General features: G+C 39.8%; 2 protein-coding genes across 2 annotated transcripts in view; one reads left to right on the plus strand and one right to left on the minus strand.

Moving 5' to 3' along the window:
* mast4 (microtubule associated serine/threonine kinase family member 4) overlaps positions 1-3,843 on the minus strand; it is an 83,315-nt gene extending 79,472 nt beyond the window's left edge. The window contains exon 1 of the mRNA XM_083670485.1: positions 3,443-3,843. Within this exon, the coding sequence (XP_083526611.1) occupies positions 3,443-3,697 (255 nt within the window). The 5' untranslated portion in view covers positions 3,698-3,843. The remainder of the gene's footprint in view (positions 1-3,442) is intronic.
* A 5,716-nt stretch (positions 3,844-9,559) lies between these two features.
* Positions 9,560-15,715, plus strand: LOC310804995 (leukemia inhibitory factor receptor). The gene is made up of 16 exons (XM_083670472.1): positions 9,560-9,665; positions 9,939-9,998; positions 10,728-10,784; positions 11,032-11,149; positions 11,271-11,431; positions 11,545-11,690; positions 11,904-12,045; positions 12,246-12,328; positions 12,422-12,626; positions 12,819-12,998; positions 13,174-13,305; positions 13,449-13,610; positions 14,042-14,185; positions 14,430-14,523; positions 14,702-14,783; positions 14,948-15,715. Exons 1-16 carry the CDS (start codon positions 9,632-9,634, stop codon positions 15,563-15,565), a joined length of 2,418 nt encoding a protein of 805 aa, XP_083526598.1. The 5' UTR covers positions 9,560-9,631; the 3' UTR covers positions 15,566-15,715.
* The last annotated feature ends 59 nt before the right edge of the window (positions 15,716-15,774 follow it).

Raw genomic sequence — 15,774 nt, forward strand, 5'->3', positions numbered from 1 at the left:
AAGTTTGTTTGGTATGAAACAAGTCCTCTGTTGTGGTGATGGTGGTGGTTTGCCACTTTGACCTCACTTTTAATGTAACCACTCTAGCATACAGAAATCAGATCCATCCAAGTTATTCCCCACTGTACACATATAGCAAGAGCAGTGGAAAAGAAAATCACAGATTATTATAGCAACATCTCAATAAATACACTAATGTTATTCTTGGCTTCAACAGAAGCATATTTCTTCTTTCCCCACCAACATCCTTTTGAGGTAACAGCCTTATCATTACAGTATGCATTAACCTTATTATGGAATGACTGAATTATGGTTTAATACCTATTTTAATTTTCTCTTCTTTTGAGAGAAAAATATAATTTTATAATTTTAAAATCACACAAGAGGATAGATGACGTTCTCCTTATCTTGGTAGGACCCAAATGAAAAGGGATAACAAACTGGCCTACATAATAATGCATTAAACATTCAAAAGCATCTAGCCTAAATCCAGTTGGACGATTAAAATTCCACTGCAGTGTAGATGGTAAAAACAGAGCTACAATGCAGCCCAAACAAATCATGGAATTAACACCAGGTAGCCCAGAGTCAACTGCATGCTCCGATTTAGAGTGTCTTACCTTACAACCCTCAGGTGACATACATTTACTTCGCCATAGAGCCATGTTTGTCTTTTATAACTTGTCTTCCCCAGTGTCACTCTAAAGCTCTGTCATTGCCACCAATGTGGACTAGAGCTGGAGCAATACTGGACTGGATGAAAAGGGTCAAATTAAAGCTACATCCTGTGATGACACTGTCCACCATAGAGTCCTAAACAGATTGACAGTTAATCCTCTTAACCACTAAACCATTCACTGACACTGGACATCCCTTTTGTGAGTCTGGCTGCCTGCTAAAACAAATTGCTGGTTATTTACAGCCATGACTGGGAGGAGAGTTTTACATCACCATTCAGGGTGTCATGGAAAGCCGATGCAGTGTCCCCTGTCCTGACACTACGTGATTTAAGCCCACAAAAAGTATTGTGTGCAGGCCTTCATTACCAATTAATTGCTTTGAGATTACAATCATTTGCAAGTGCTATAGATTGAAGAAGAATGGTGGACTTGGAATGAGAGGAGTAGCCCTTCACAACAAATTATAATCACAATAGGAAAATCCACACCACTGTGACGAGAGTGCCAATCAGTCGGCCATCTTTGTCGAACACAAGGGAAATCATACATGCAGAGGGTTTCACCACACTAGACAAGCTGCTCTGATCCCGGAATGCGCCCAGAATTCTTCATCAGCAGGTAGAATAAACAGAGAAACCACCATGGAAATGCTCCAGTATGGCGTGTTTAAGGAGAACAGTTTCATGTAGAACATAGCTCGAAGATGATATCAAAAAGAAAGATGTTTAAGGTAAAACTACCTAATTTCCTCATCCACCCACAAGGATATTTTTCTTAATAAATTGCAGCAATTGGCGGATCAACATTTTTATTTGTGTGGGTAAGACGTTTCTTTTAAGTTCTGTGTGAGCTATTTCAACATTGTTTGCAAAATAAGCCCATAATTAACCTACTCAAAACATCTCTCTCCAACTTAGTTCTGTTTTCTTTACCAAGGCCCTTTTCCAACATAGTAGCTTTGCTCCAAACCCAGTCCTTATATGCCAAACATACATGAATGTACCCATATCTGGTCTGACATGGACAGTTTACATGAGGTAAGTGTAAACAGAGAGGGTCCAGCTAAGATGCAGCTGGACTCAGTCTAGTATAAACAGAACAAAGGCTAAGGAGGAGATGTCTCAGATAAGCCACTGTTTCCCAGAAGCCTTTTCCTCTTTAACCCCCTTAATAGCATGACAGAAGTCAGAGGTTAGACGTCACTGGTTAGAGCTCTGGCCATGTCACTGGGCCAATACCCCTCCCTCCATCGCTGGTCACCTGACCTGGCTTGCAGGGGTAACAGGGCAACATCCAGTTTAATTAGCTTGAGGGTAGAATATGTCCTTAACCACAGATCTAGGATCAGAGTACCCTACTCCAATTCCAATTCCTGAATACAGACCTTGTCAGATTAGCAGGGTTAAACCAATTTGAGCTCATAAAAACCAGTGAAACCAGTCTGAACTGGAAAGACAATCTAACAACAAGCTTTATTGGCTTAGATAAGGGTAGGCCTATTGTCTTTCTAATTCTACTCACTCTGTTTCTGCGTAACCACATTGGTTGGCACGCCTGTTTCCACAAACAATGTTGTGTATAATAGCTATCTAACTTGTTGAGGTCTGGGTGTGTTAAAAGTGGGAAATTAATCAGAAGTAATAGTTTTGCACAATAAAATCCAGATCTCCATTTAATTATTCAATTGCATGGTAACACCCATGTAAGTAATTTAGAAGACAGTCATAATAAGTCATTATTTAATAATTCATCATTCATCTACTAGGTTATTATAAAATAAAGTGAAACTGTGTAATAACCATGTTATTACAACTTTATTCCATGCTGTTATAGGAAGTGTTACCAAAATATTTGCTACTGAGCTTTGAGTGAGACAGAAGACTCAAACACACACACACTGAGGGGATACAATCTTCACACAAAGAGACTCCAAATGTATGTTTAAAGTCTCACAGGGTGGTCTTCCCCTCTCGACAAAGCCTGGATATATCTCCCACAAACATTTCAACTCCAAAAGGATAACCTGGGAACATCAAACAAAAGCTTCTCACTGCTGACAACAAAAAGGTGGGTATTCAGAATGTATTTAATCTGCCTCACTGTGAAAGACAGTGAGTGAGCAGAATCTAATTGAGAAAACTGACTGTGTGTGCAGTGAATATGAATTATCCATACAGTCCATACCACTAGTCACATTTATGTGCAAACTTTTCCAAAGCTGAGCCAAGCCACACATTGCAGGTACTGTAGCATGGTGATCATAAGCTATGGCATGAAAAAGACTGTGTTTACAAAAACAATATTCAGTCAGCTGATTGAAGAAAATGCAAGAGGGTATCACCAAACAGAAATTGATATAAAACCAAATTGCTCTCTCTTACTGACTTCCAATATGGCTTTGACAGCTTACGGTCAATAGAAATGTTTCTGGGTATTAGTAATCAAAAAAGGATTTAAACAGACACAGCACATAAACTCAAGTCGTGTGTGTGTGTGTGTGTGTGTGTGTGTGTATTATTTTCCGCCTGTATTATTCACCACTTGTGTCTCTGAATAATAACATGTTGAACAACATATTAGGCTACTACAATAAAGAATACTTTTTCACTATCACTACGCAGAAAAGCCATGTTTGTAGCGAGGGCACGCTCAAACACACCTGGCTTTCTACCAACCGACCTCCACCATTGACATTACTACATGAAGCGTTTAATATATTAATTATACGAAGGACGCATTATTTACACTTTCACACTCTTTACCATTTCGTCTTCGTCTCCTTCCTCATACTCTTTATTCTCCGGTTCCTCCTCGTCGTCGTCTGCCACACTATTTTCTTCTTCTTCCTTCACTTCAGATTTTAGAGTTGAAAAGTCAGAAGCGTGTGGGTTGTTGTAATCAAAAACGTGGTTGTCTTCGAGAACAATATCAATGCCATCTCCCTCGGACAATGTTTCTGAGCCTGAAGACGTCTGGCTCCTGCCGCTTCCAAATCTATCGAAATGTTCGCCCTCCATAATAACCAAAGGTAATGCAAACACCTTATCCAATTCTAGGATCAACTCGCATTAGTGGTTACAATGTTTTCCCTGTCTACCTGCACACCTGTCCTTCGAATTCATGTTGAGGATCGAATGCCAGTGTTGCACGGGCACCGCTGCTGAAGTTCCATTCAGTGCCAGTGGAAGTTCCAAGGCTGCGATACAGTTTCATCCCCGGCTGCGTGCAATGCCGTAGTAACAAGCGCCTGGAGTTTTGCTCATTGCATAACTCCGCCCTTCATAAGACAACAACCGATCTGTTGCAAACGTCAGTTAGAACTATCAATTTTTTGAACTATCATGACTGACAAAAACACTGATCACAACGTCATAAAAATTACACTAATTTCACGATGTGGAAGAGAACCTTGATGCACAAGGCCTTCTCTCACCATTGTAACTTGCAGTTTATTATATCTGGTATTATATGATTCTCCTCATAAAATTGTCCTGAACTGAAGCTCTGCAGTCCAGGCACCCCAAGGGCATAGGAGTCAGCTGGACATGAGGGGGGACCCTAACCTTTATACAGAAACCAGACAAATCTTAACTTACAATTGAAGCAAATTACAAGGCTAAGGGTCTTGCATGGCCCTTTTCCACTGTCACTTTTGGCACCGGTGCTTGGCCCAAAGCCTAAGACTTTTGTCTTTCCATCTCAGAATCCCAGGGCCATGGCTCCAAGGTCTGCTACTTGTTATGTTATAAAAGCAGAACAACATGATATAAACCGTGCTTTGGAGTCACATTTCGAAGCATTTATATGCATTATTAAGTTTGCTCAGCTGCAGGTAAACACCAGTCCAATCTGTGCTAGTTTTCGTGGACATTTCCAAACTAAATAAATGCCTTCACATTCAACCACACAGCTCCTGCTTGTTTCATAGTCATGTTACTAAGACATTTGCTGGAGAAAAACGTGAAAATGATTGACAGATTTATTGTTTCAGTTAGAGAAGGCATGCTGGTTTGAGGGTGAAACTGACACCGTCGATAGTTTGCTCCTCCTTGCCCTCCCCAAGTCCTCAGAATCACCCTGGGTGGTGGAAACACAATGCACCAAAAAAACACCAGCTCTTTGGCCCGGTCTGGAGTGGGACCCAGTCTCTAGTGGAAAAGCACCATCAGAGGGGCATTTACTTTGGTACAGTCTAATCAGGGCCATTCATACCATACTGAATACCAGTGTGACTGCCTTGTCTTACGACAGGTGTCGTCATTCCAGCACGACCTGCGTTGCCTGAACTACACATTTTGCAAATTATCTTGCTATCTATCATGAGACAGTGGTCTGACTGTGAATGTGGATATATTCAATAAAACAAACAACTGAAGTACCCTTTCCCTGCTACTGTACAAAACATTACTCAGTTTTTCAGTTGTTTTTTTATTTCACACAGCCAGAACTACTTTAACTCAACATTAGCTAGCTACCTTAGATAAGATAAACACTGACACTGCAGGTACAGTAGCTTTTCCAACTGTATTCTAACATCTCCGTTTATTTACATTGAATCACTTTGTACTTATTTTTACTGTTTGTTGTTGCCTACAATTACTTTACCTGGTGTGGGCAGATGATGCTGCTGAAGTTAAGGTTGACAATAGCAGTGTGGAGGCCTTTCTAAACAAAACTGGTGACTTGTTTTTGGAGAAAAAAAAAGCAAACACACACAGCAAAATAATACTGTTATTATTGAGGGGGACAATTTTGCCTGCTTCTAACATTGTGGGGGACATGTCCCGCATGTCCCCCCTGTCTCCTACACCCTTGTTTCACTCAGACCATATGGGCCAAATGTTATAGCCTACTCCTCTTACAATTAACTGATCACCATGATCAAGGATTAGAGGAAGGAGTGGGCCAACAATAAAAGAAAAGCTTGGGAATGTAGGGATACTACAGAAATCAGAACAGGGATGGTTTGGAACCAGAGATAACAGCAGTGACCATTCATACAACACATGCCTGAGACCAGTCACCCCACCAACACACACTGAACAGATCCTTAAAACTGTTGATAACCATGCATTCATATAGTTCATGATAAAATAGGCATGATACATAAGCATGGCAGAGCTTGTCAGATCCAACCTATGAAACAGAAATGATCAATCTCAGGAAAGGTCCTCAACATGGGTTGGGAAATACTGTATTTATCAATGCCAAGTATTTGTGTTTTTTGTTTATTGTTGGTTTTTGTTTTGATGATGCACTGCATAATTATGTAATTAAATGCCTCTCTGTCAGCTACCCACACAACACACGCACTGATGAGGTGGATAGGGCATTGTCAATGTTTATGAAATATGGAAAACAACAAAAATACAAATACAAAATGTCTAATTCAAGGAAGTGAGAGGCTTCCAACTGGTTTCATCCAGCTTCAGAGCTCCCTACCATTTTTAACGTACTATAATGCTACCTGTATTTTGGGTGTAATCATAAGCCTTTGACAGAACTGTCTTTCTAAACTGCATCTGTCCTGTTAATGAAAATATTCCTCCAAAAAATATTCCTCCAAAAATGCCTACAGTATTGTTCATCCATATTTTAAAGCCTTGTGTTTGTTTGAATGTTTGTGTTTGAATGTTTGTTTGTGTTTGTTCTCTGGCCTCTTTCTCTGTCTTCTTATAGTCAACAGTGATTACACTCTTTTTCTTTTCAGGGTGGCAACGTTTTTTGTCTATTTTTATTGGGGTCAGAGCTCTTCCAGTACATGGTGAAGGTCAATGATAGCTTTACTTCTATTAGTGCTACAATGTTCATATAAATACAGTGAACCGAATGGTTTTACAATCCCCTCTGCATTTTGAAAACTTTCCCTTGTCCCTTCCCTTTTAGTTGATTTGCCCTATATACACCCATGCATGTATTTACCTGCCCTACTAGTAGTCCAAAGGTGATCTAGCCATGATGTCACCAAACAAGGAAGCTATTCTAAAGTTCATGCAGTATTTTCATCCCTTCCACTTTAGGCCACTAAAAACATAAAGCATATGAAAACACATATAGCATATGTAAACACATGGCACTCAGAAGAAGATGCCTTTACACAAGTAGGCTAACCATTCTCTAATAGTCATAGTCATATTCATCACGATTCAATGGGCTTTCAGTCTGTCCTCTCACACCTCAGCATGAGCAGATGGATTTGAACAGCACCCAACGTATTATCAAAAGTCTGAAGTTCACCTTGGCGTTGGGGTTGTGAAACTGCTTGTCTGCTATCTATTTCAGCCTACATTACCAAATAGCCCCTTATCATGTGGAAAGTACACTAAGGCAAACACCATTTCCCAGTTTCCAAGCTGATGATTTCTACAGGCAAACAGTTGTAGTTGAGGCAAAGATCCTGTCATGGCTAGCTGTATTGGGCAGATACATATACAATATTCATACTTTGTTGTCATTGCACTCAATTAAAACTGATATATGTAGCTGTTTAAGGGACGGAAATAAATTGTGCAGGTTTGTTCATGAATATTGAACATCTAACTTTTCTTTGTAATATCGATCTTTTAATTATGAGGGTTTATTATAGTGCATTGATCAATGGTTTGCTTGATCACAGTTGTGCTATTATTCTGTCCACTAGAGGGTGCTAACCAACTAACTACTAACCAAGAGAAGGTGTGTTCAGTACACTAGAAGCTAATAATCTGCCTCCTTCTATTCAGCCATTACTCCTATTCAAGATACTTGTAGAACATATTAAATTATTGTATAGCTTTGTCTAAGCTCACCCATTATCACCACATATGAACATATTGTATCGAAACAAAGGGTATGTTTTTCTCTCTACTTTCCAATATTGTACACAGAGGAAACTATTGGAAGATTTTAGTAAATCATCAAGATAAACTGTGGGATTCAAAATATATTGGGTGGAATTAATTTGTGTAATGAAAGAGTGTGATTGATTTGATTAGTTAGTGAGATGTTGGTCAGTTTTCACAATAGTAATAATAGCTACGTATGTTGCAATCACAATATTCTATCAAACATTATCTGTAATCCTTATTACGCCTCACATCATTTTCTCTCCTCTCCTCCGGCTTGGCCAGAGAAACAAAGGTCCTTTTGCATCACTCACAGTGCCCCTTTTGTAAATCATATTGTTTTACAGTGCTCTCCACCATTTAACATAATGATATGTTTAACTGTCAGTACCTTTAGCATAATCATTTGTTTCATCATCAATGAGATATGTGAAGACTTTCAAGGTCTAACAATAAGCTTCAAAGTGTTAGGGATTTTCTGAAGCTTATGGAATCCTGTTCTCAACATTGGTGGCACACATAAAAAGACAAGGGGTTTCAAGACTGGGAAACATCAGAGACTTCTAATCAAAGCAAGAGGTGTGGGAACCCACATATCTTGCAACTGAATCTTTTATTACCCACACACGTGAACTTACACAGAAACATGATGCAGATCTTAAGGTTGATAAGCATTTTGGTGGGGAATTTTGCAAATTAGAAAAATATGTTTTGCTCATTTAGCAGAAATGAGTTTCCGGTGGTAGTGGTAGGTCTTCTTGCCTTGCCCGGTCATAGTTGCCTACCAGTTTTATACACCACAAGTTTCCTCTAAAAACTAAATAAAACACAAGATATGAGGACAAACATCGACAAGTCCTCTGTTTGATTGGTATGAAAGAGCATTTACTTCAACGTGAAGACAGCACACAACACAGGAAGATGTCAGATGAGAGCGTATGGGTTCAGAGAACCTTATCAGAATATGTGATCTCTTGTGTGCAACACAAAAGATGACTTCCTAGTGGAAAGTTTGTGATATCAAAACCTATTTTTCTTACTCACTTGTTTGGATTACCTAGGACTAATCATACTAAGATTATTTAGAATCTAGGGCTAAGGCAAAGAAACATTTGTACCTATTTAGTCATTTTGTAATTACTTAAGAAAAAAAACATTAATCTATGTAGTTTATTTGTTATTACACAAGTGGAATATGGACTGTTCCATAATCCACTTAACCTATCAAAGCAACTTTGACCCCATCAAAGCAAAAAGGGACATAAATCATGTTGCACGTTGCAAGACAGTGATCTAATAATAAAAAGGCTATACCCTTGAGATGAGGTTGAGGAGTAACTAGAGAGATAGGGCACAGAGGGCAAAGCATGCACCTTTCTGTGAAACACTTCATGTATACTTGCAAATGTATCCCACCATTCGTTGGAATTGGGCAATACAATTATAGCTTTACCATTCACAATTGTGTGTTATTACCGGTACATATTGTATGCATGTATCACTGTCAGAGAACAGTGAATACAATTCCTTGAAAGCAAAATGAAAAACGTAGAAATCCTGAAATAGCAGAAAACATTGCTATAATTCATTTGCTTAGCTTGATATGAGTCACGGCCAAGTTATTGTCGGTAGTTTGCTTGTAGGACCGTACGAAGAGTGCAGTAACAACTCATCTCGACAGTTTCTTTGCTTGGAGAACACTTCAGCCTAACTGGTGCATCTCATTTACGGGATGAGTGAAATAGAATAACTGAGTTAGATATAGCAATGCAGTGCTTCTATTTACAAAATGAAGAAGTGAAACTGTTCTTCTGCAAGGCCCATTGACTATTTAGTAAATAAAACTTGTTGTTGTAGCTCCTAACTCGTTTTTTTAAATTTATTTTTAAAATTATCTTCTAAAAATAACACCCAGGAATGTGTGTGATTTGGCTGCGTGTGCGTGCGTATTGTGTGGGTGTCTTGCCCGCGTGGAGAATGTCACCATAAAGCCACGTGTGTTTTCTTTTCTCACGAAAACGGCTGAAGTTCCTGTGTCATTCAGAAGACCAGACAGAGACTAAGAACTTGTCCAGGATGCCTTTGCTGTGAGCGTTGCGTTCTCCTCTATGAGACTGAAAAAGACTAATGATGCCCACGACTTTCTTCTGTTTTATCTCTGGTAAGAACATTTCTCTCTTATTATCTTTCACCCTCACTGATAATGATTGAATGATCACGAATGCCCGCTAATTGCATGTATGCAATTTCACCTTTATTATGCACAGGCTATGGAAAGAAAATGTACCCAACATTACTTCACTGTCATTATTAACCTGACTCACACTGCTCCTTTTGACTATTGGGTTATTTACATCAGCATTTTGAATCCCTATTATCTTGCCAGTAATTATTTGTATTTATTATGTTTGGCTAACTGTTCATCTTTATTCAGGTGTTGTCTTTGCATACTCAACTCCACTCCCAGTCTCTGCCATTACCCAAGTTACTTCAGGTATTTAAGAATCATCCTGTCAGATAAATCCTAAACAAATACTGTGTATTTAGAATAGGAATGTCTGATGTAATAGCAATTGTTTCTTAATCTGAATCGAGGACATTGAAACAAAGCAAATTAAGATTATCAATTAGATTTGTCAAGATCAATTGCAGGTGTATAGGAGAAATACATGTCTGTTTTAAGCCTTAACACTTATGCTGACCTTAGATTATGTTCTTTATCAAAACCACAATGTGCTTTTGGCATATTAGTAGTCTTACATTGGTAAGACTACTAATATGTTGGTGTATGGATTTTGCTCTGCCAAAACAAAATGTTCAGTTGTCTTTTTTGATGATGGTAGTGGTGTTTTGATTGATCTCCCTGCATTATGCAAAATGCCAACCACATTTAAGACATGAGAGTAAGCACCCGAATGAGATGGGTGTGGGCCCATGTTACTGTTAATGTTGCCTTAGGGCTACAACAAACAGCATACTGTAAGGCAAGGTTAAAACCGTTTCACCTAGTGGAGAGCAGTACTGTAAGCACTAATGTATGCAAAAGGCGACTTACAATAAATACATTTGTCTAAAGTAAGTGAATCAACTATACATTGTCAGGGACATTAAAGTATAAGTGCCACCGGCAGTCACAGTGCAAGAGAAAGGAAAAAAACTAAAAACAAGGGGGTCTTGCCAAATTCAGGTGATTTATGTTTTGACATGTTGAACCATTTTTCAGTGACTTGTGGGTGCAAGAACATCTCCTCGTGTTCTGGACACTGTGTCACATCCCAAGGTAATAATAATGTACAATCAGTATAATGGCATTACTACAACATTTATTTAATCAATCTATTTTTTTTCAATAATTATTTCACACATAGTTCAACATCTGTATGCTTCAGACAGTCATCCTTTAGGGGCTTTTCCAGTAAGATGGAAAATGCAACACTTCATTCTATTCCACAGTGTTGATAAGAAAGACAAGTATTTAAAAAAAACTGTCTGACCCTCCATTTGCGCGACTGAACCTTTACTTTCAGATGGAGTTCACGATTTAGATTGCTTTGGTACACTTTTTAGGTCCACGCTACAGTGGGAGTGTGTGTGGAAACATGGAGTACATACTGTAAACAGAACATTCAAACTCATGATACAACCGTAAGTTAAATCCTTTGAAAGTTGCCCTTATATTCAAAGTATAGCACACTGTAAACTGAGAAAAGGTTGCTTTGTCATGCTTTTATGTTCTAAAACTTCATAAATTCATATTTCTTTACAGGAAATTGAAGAAATGCAAAATGTTTACAAACATATCAAGAACTTCTCAGATAATTACAGGATTTGTGTTCTGGAATTCTAACCTGACAGCTCATGTTTTTGATGAGAGTGATCAGAGGAACTGCACAAAAGCCGTTTTCAGAGGTTCCACTCATCATTTGGGTACGTTTAGGATAACCATCCTCTTCAAGATATGACTGGTCAATTACCTCTATACTGTTGGGAATAATCAATAATTGAATGATCATCACATAAAAGTCTTCTTTACATTGCAGTTCGATGTCGTCCTCGACCTAATGTTCACATCAATCGGCATGCAAGACAGCTAGAGGTACATGCATCCTGGAGACAACAGGAGACAGACAAGATTGAACAGTATACTTTGAGATACAAGGAACTAAACAGCATATCATGGATAGAGGTGGGCTTTAAAAAATACATCTACAACTAACATATTGACAGACTGTTGAAACAAGCTCTTACATGTATCAATATCACAACACCGGTCCAAGACTGGATACGTTTTGTTTACAATATGGAGCACACAGTACAACCTCAGATAAGGCTGAGTCCTGCCTTTTACTGATCTACCCTCTCATTTACTGATCTACCCTCTCATTTATGTTCTTTGTAGCCACCAGTGCAATCCAAGGACAATACGAGGTGCATTGTGGGTAATCTTAACTCCTCACTGTCCTATGAGGTGCAGATACAGTGTGTTACCAATAAGAAATGCACGCAGTGCCCTTGGGGTGAGGTGTTCACTGTTCCTCCCGGTAAGTTCACTCCTCACTCCTGTCTGTAAATCTAAGGTCGTCTTCACACACTTTACTTGTTTTAATATAATGTAACTGTAATCACAAAATCACAAGATGACATGTGCTGTAATGACATGATGGCATGTAATGACATGTGCTGTGACATGTGCTTGAGTTAGAGCTGTCCTCTGATACATTGTTTTTCTTTTCTCTCTCAGAACTTACTGATAAGCCTATTATTGAGCAGGTGAAAGATATTCTGCAATCCAAAGGGAAGCGATTAGTTTTCATAAAATGGAAGGTAATTATTGCCTTTTGAGTAATTTTACTTTATTATAATAACTGTAAAAAAAGGGCCCACTCCATACCATTGTTGTGCTCTCCTTTCTGTCAGTTTGCTCCAGGGGAGTCAGTGGAGGGCTACAGTGTGACAGTAGGGAAGGCCTCAGGAGAGCCCCCCAGTCAGTGCATCAACACCAGCAGGCCTGAGGTCAGACTAACCCTTTCACACTCTGCCTATCACCTCAGTATTGCTTCCTTCAACAGTGCTGGCATCTCTCCTGCAGCAAACAGGCCAATACCGCCCATGGAGGACAAAGGTACAGTTATCCTTTCAAATTGTTTTCATGCATTTCCTGAAGTTCGGGGAGGGAGGGATGGTATGGCATTTTCCTAGTTATGACAATAATATTGGAAAATAGCACACTTTTGGACATATGTTAAGTCATGTTGTTAGACAAGGACGTGAATGCCAATAATCATAATGCATGTTGTTTGGTTTGTCTCCACAGACTTGGCTGGGAAGCTGAATGTCACATTCAATGACACCACATCCTTTAATATCTCCTGGGAAGACAACCTGATTGAAACATATTCCTGCTACTCTGTGGAGTGGTGGAGGAGAGGAGGGAAGGCTGCGTACAAGTCCTTCTTTGAGGATGAGAACAACTATAAAGTCATACTTTTGGAGGGTGCCTGCCTCTCTCTTGTATCAACATGTTGAAAAATCTATATTATTACAGTAGAAACCTCATAGATTTGAATACATTTATCAGACATCTCTGCAGCTCTGGTCAACAGCTACATGTTCCCTTTGTTTATGTGTGGCTGTCTAAGAGAATCTCATTTTGTTGTTTTATGAATTAGAATCTTTACAGCCCTACCAGCGCTACACGTTCACTTTGCACACTCGGCCATTTAAAGAGCCCTGCAACCTGAAGCGCATCAACAACAGTGAAGGCACCTACGGGAGTGTCCAGGCCTACGTCACTGAAGGATGTGAGGCAGTTATGGCCTTTCGTTATTGTTATTTCACATTTCCCTCCCTTTCATTTTATCCATGAATGACATCATGTAGAGTATAGTGTTGTAAAGTTCAGTGTGTGTGTGTGTGTGTGTGTGTGTGTGTGTCCATCTCCCAGCCCCTATCAGTGCCCCAGGTAACCTCAGCAGCTGTAATGTGAGCCAGAGCTCCTTGGTGATGGAGTGGATTTCTATCCCAGAGGAGGACATCAAAGGGTTTCTGCTGGGGTACATCATTCACTACACAGAGAGCCACCAGGGGGGCACGGACGCTGAGACCAGTAAGTAGGGATGATTTGATAAATTGCTTGATTTTTTTTATTTCAGTATCATACACTCACAGGTGCCAAGCTCATATTGACCTATAAACACTACTTGTAGATAGTGTTCGCATCTGTGAAAACATCTGTGAAGCTCACAAAACAGTGTATGTATGAGTATCTTCACTGACAGGCTTGTACTTAACACTTATCAGTGCTGGCTCTTTGTCATCTCTGCTCGAACTTGTACAGATATGCTGCACACAATCCGATATTTGTATCACAATGTCTAGGTCCTAAAGAGTTTGAGTAGTAAAGCAGAAGTGTTTAACTGTGGATTTCCTGGAAATGACTGTTCAGTATCTACTGTACTGTTCTAGTCCACTGGGAGATAAGTGGTTCCTGTATTGTCATGCAATACTGGCTTTGACTATTGGCGCTCTTACCCACAGATATCACAGTGGATCGTGGTTCCAACCGCTATGAGTTGGTGGATCTGAAGAGCAGTACAGTGTACCGGGTTCATATGTCAGCCTTCACCAGTGCAGGGGTGGGAGTTAGAAGCTCAGCTGCATACTTTGAAACAAAACCACCAGGTTTGCATGTTGATATGTCACCAATAGTTACTGTAATATTGTAACTTATCCTTTCACATTATTTATTTAATGTCTTCTGATAGATGAGAAGCAAGAGTAACAAAATCCTTGACACACACATACACACACACACGCATATACAACTCCTCAACACATTAGTAATGTTTTCTCTTTGCAATGAAACCCTATCCATTTTCCCACACTTGTCATTTCTTTGTTTGGTGTGTCTGGTTCAACTCCTCAGATTCCCTGGCTCTCAGTAGTGCCATAACAGGGCTCATTATTGGAGTGATTGCGCTGATAGTTGTGGTTCATGTTGGCTCTCGATTATTTAAAAGGTACGGTCATTTGGGTGTATGGTCATATTCATATTCATCATATTCATAATCAACAACAGGATGTTCCTGTGTCCCCTTTGCTTTGTTCCTTAGTGATGAGGAGAATTCAAGTATCTTTGATGACTTGATACTGTATATTGAGCTTTTCAGTAGAGATAAACAGTACAAATAATTTCAGAGCAAAGAAGATGTTTTGGCCAAGTATACCTAACCCTGGCAACAGCAATGCCATCCAGAAAATAGATGGGGACTTTGAGCTGGTAAGTAAAAGGAAACTAAATTCCCCTTTTCGCACCCTCCTTAAGAGACATACAAATATGTAAGTTAATTAGTCACACAAAATATGTAAGTTATGTTGTGTACAGTTGTTACAGTATGCACTGTACTCTTCTGTCTCTAATGTTATGTTCCTCCTTTCTCTTAGGAACTCTTTGAGCCTATCAAGAGACAGACGTTAGAGGAAGAAGAGGAGGACACTAACAGTCTGCACATCGTTGAGAGACGAACTGTATCGCCTCTTGTTAGCAACCTCTATAGTGATGCTGACACATCCGGTCTACACCACAACAGCAGAGAACAGGAGGACAGCCACAAGGCGTCTTTTTCAACCACACTCTCTGAGCCCACTTCCATACACCCAACCTGCATAGGCTTGTGCCCTAGAGACATAGGCTCCACAGCCGGGGACAGAGGAGATGGCGCTCCCACTGCTAACACCATTATACCCACCTCCACAGATACAAGACAGGCAGACCCTGTCCCTATCCCAACAGTAGCGTACCAGAGCCCCCCATTGGCCTTTATGAGTGACTACACCACCATGGAGCTCTTCCAGCAGGCTGTAGTTCAGTGTGTTCCAGCCATCACATTACCACCACCAGACGCCCAGGCTCAGGCCAGCCAGCCAGAGGACACAGACTTCACACCAACCAGACCAAGCTTGGATTACATCAGCCAGCCATTCTGTCAAACTGTCCTCCCATCTCAGAGTAACACCAGTCAACCCCAGAGGTGTACTACTGTTGGAGAAAACTTTCAATGATGTTATTGAACAGGTCATAACAGTGTAATCCATCTTATTCGCCTTATGAAGACAATTGGAAGTATGGACAAAACTGAGTTGTGCTATTTGACTGCTGGTTATTAATTTTGTATTAATTACAAAACATAAGACTGAATCAATGTTCTCCATCCTCTACAATGTACTGTACACAGACAGCCCTGTGTAACATAGCCATGTGTATCATGGGG

Source organism: Argentina silus, assembly GCF_951799395.1.
Source record: "Argentina silus genome assembly, chromosome: 5".
Classification (NCBI taxonomy): Eukaryota; Metazoa; Chordata; class Actinopteri; order Argentiniformes; family Argentinidae; genus Argentina; species Argentina silus.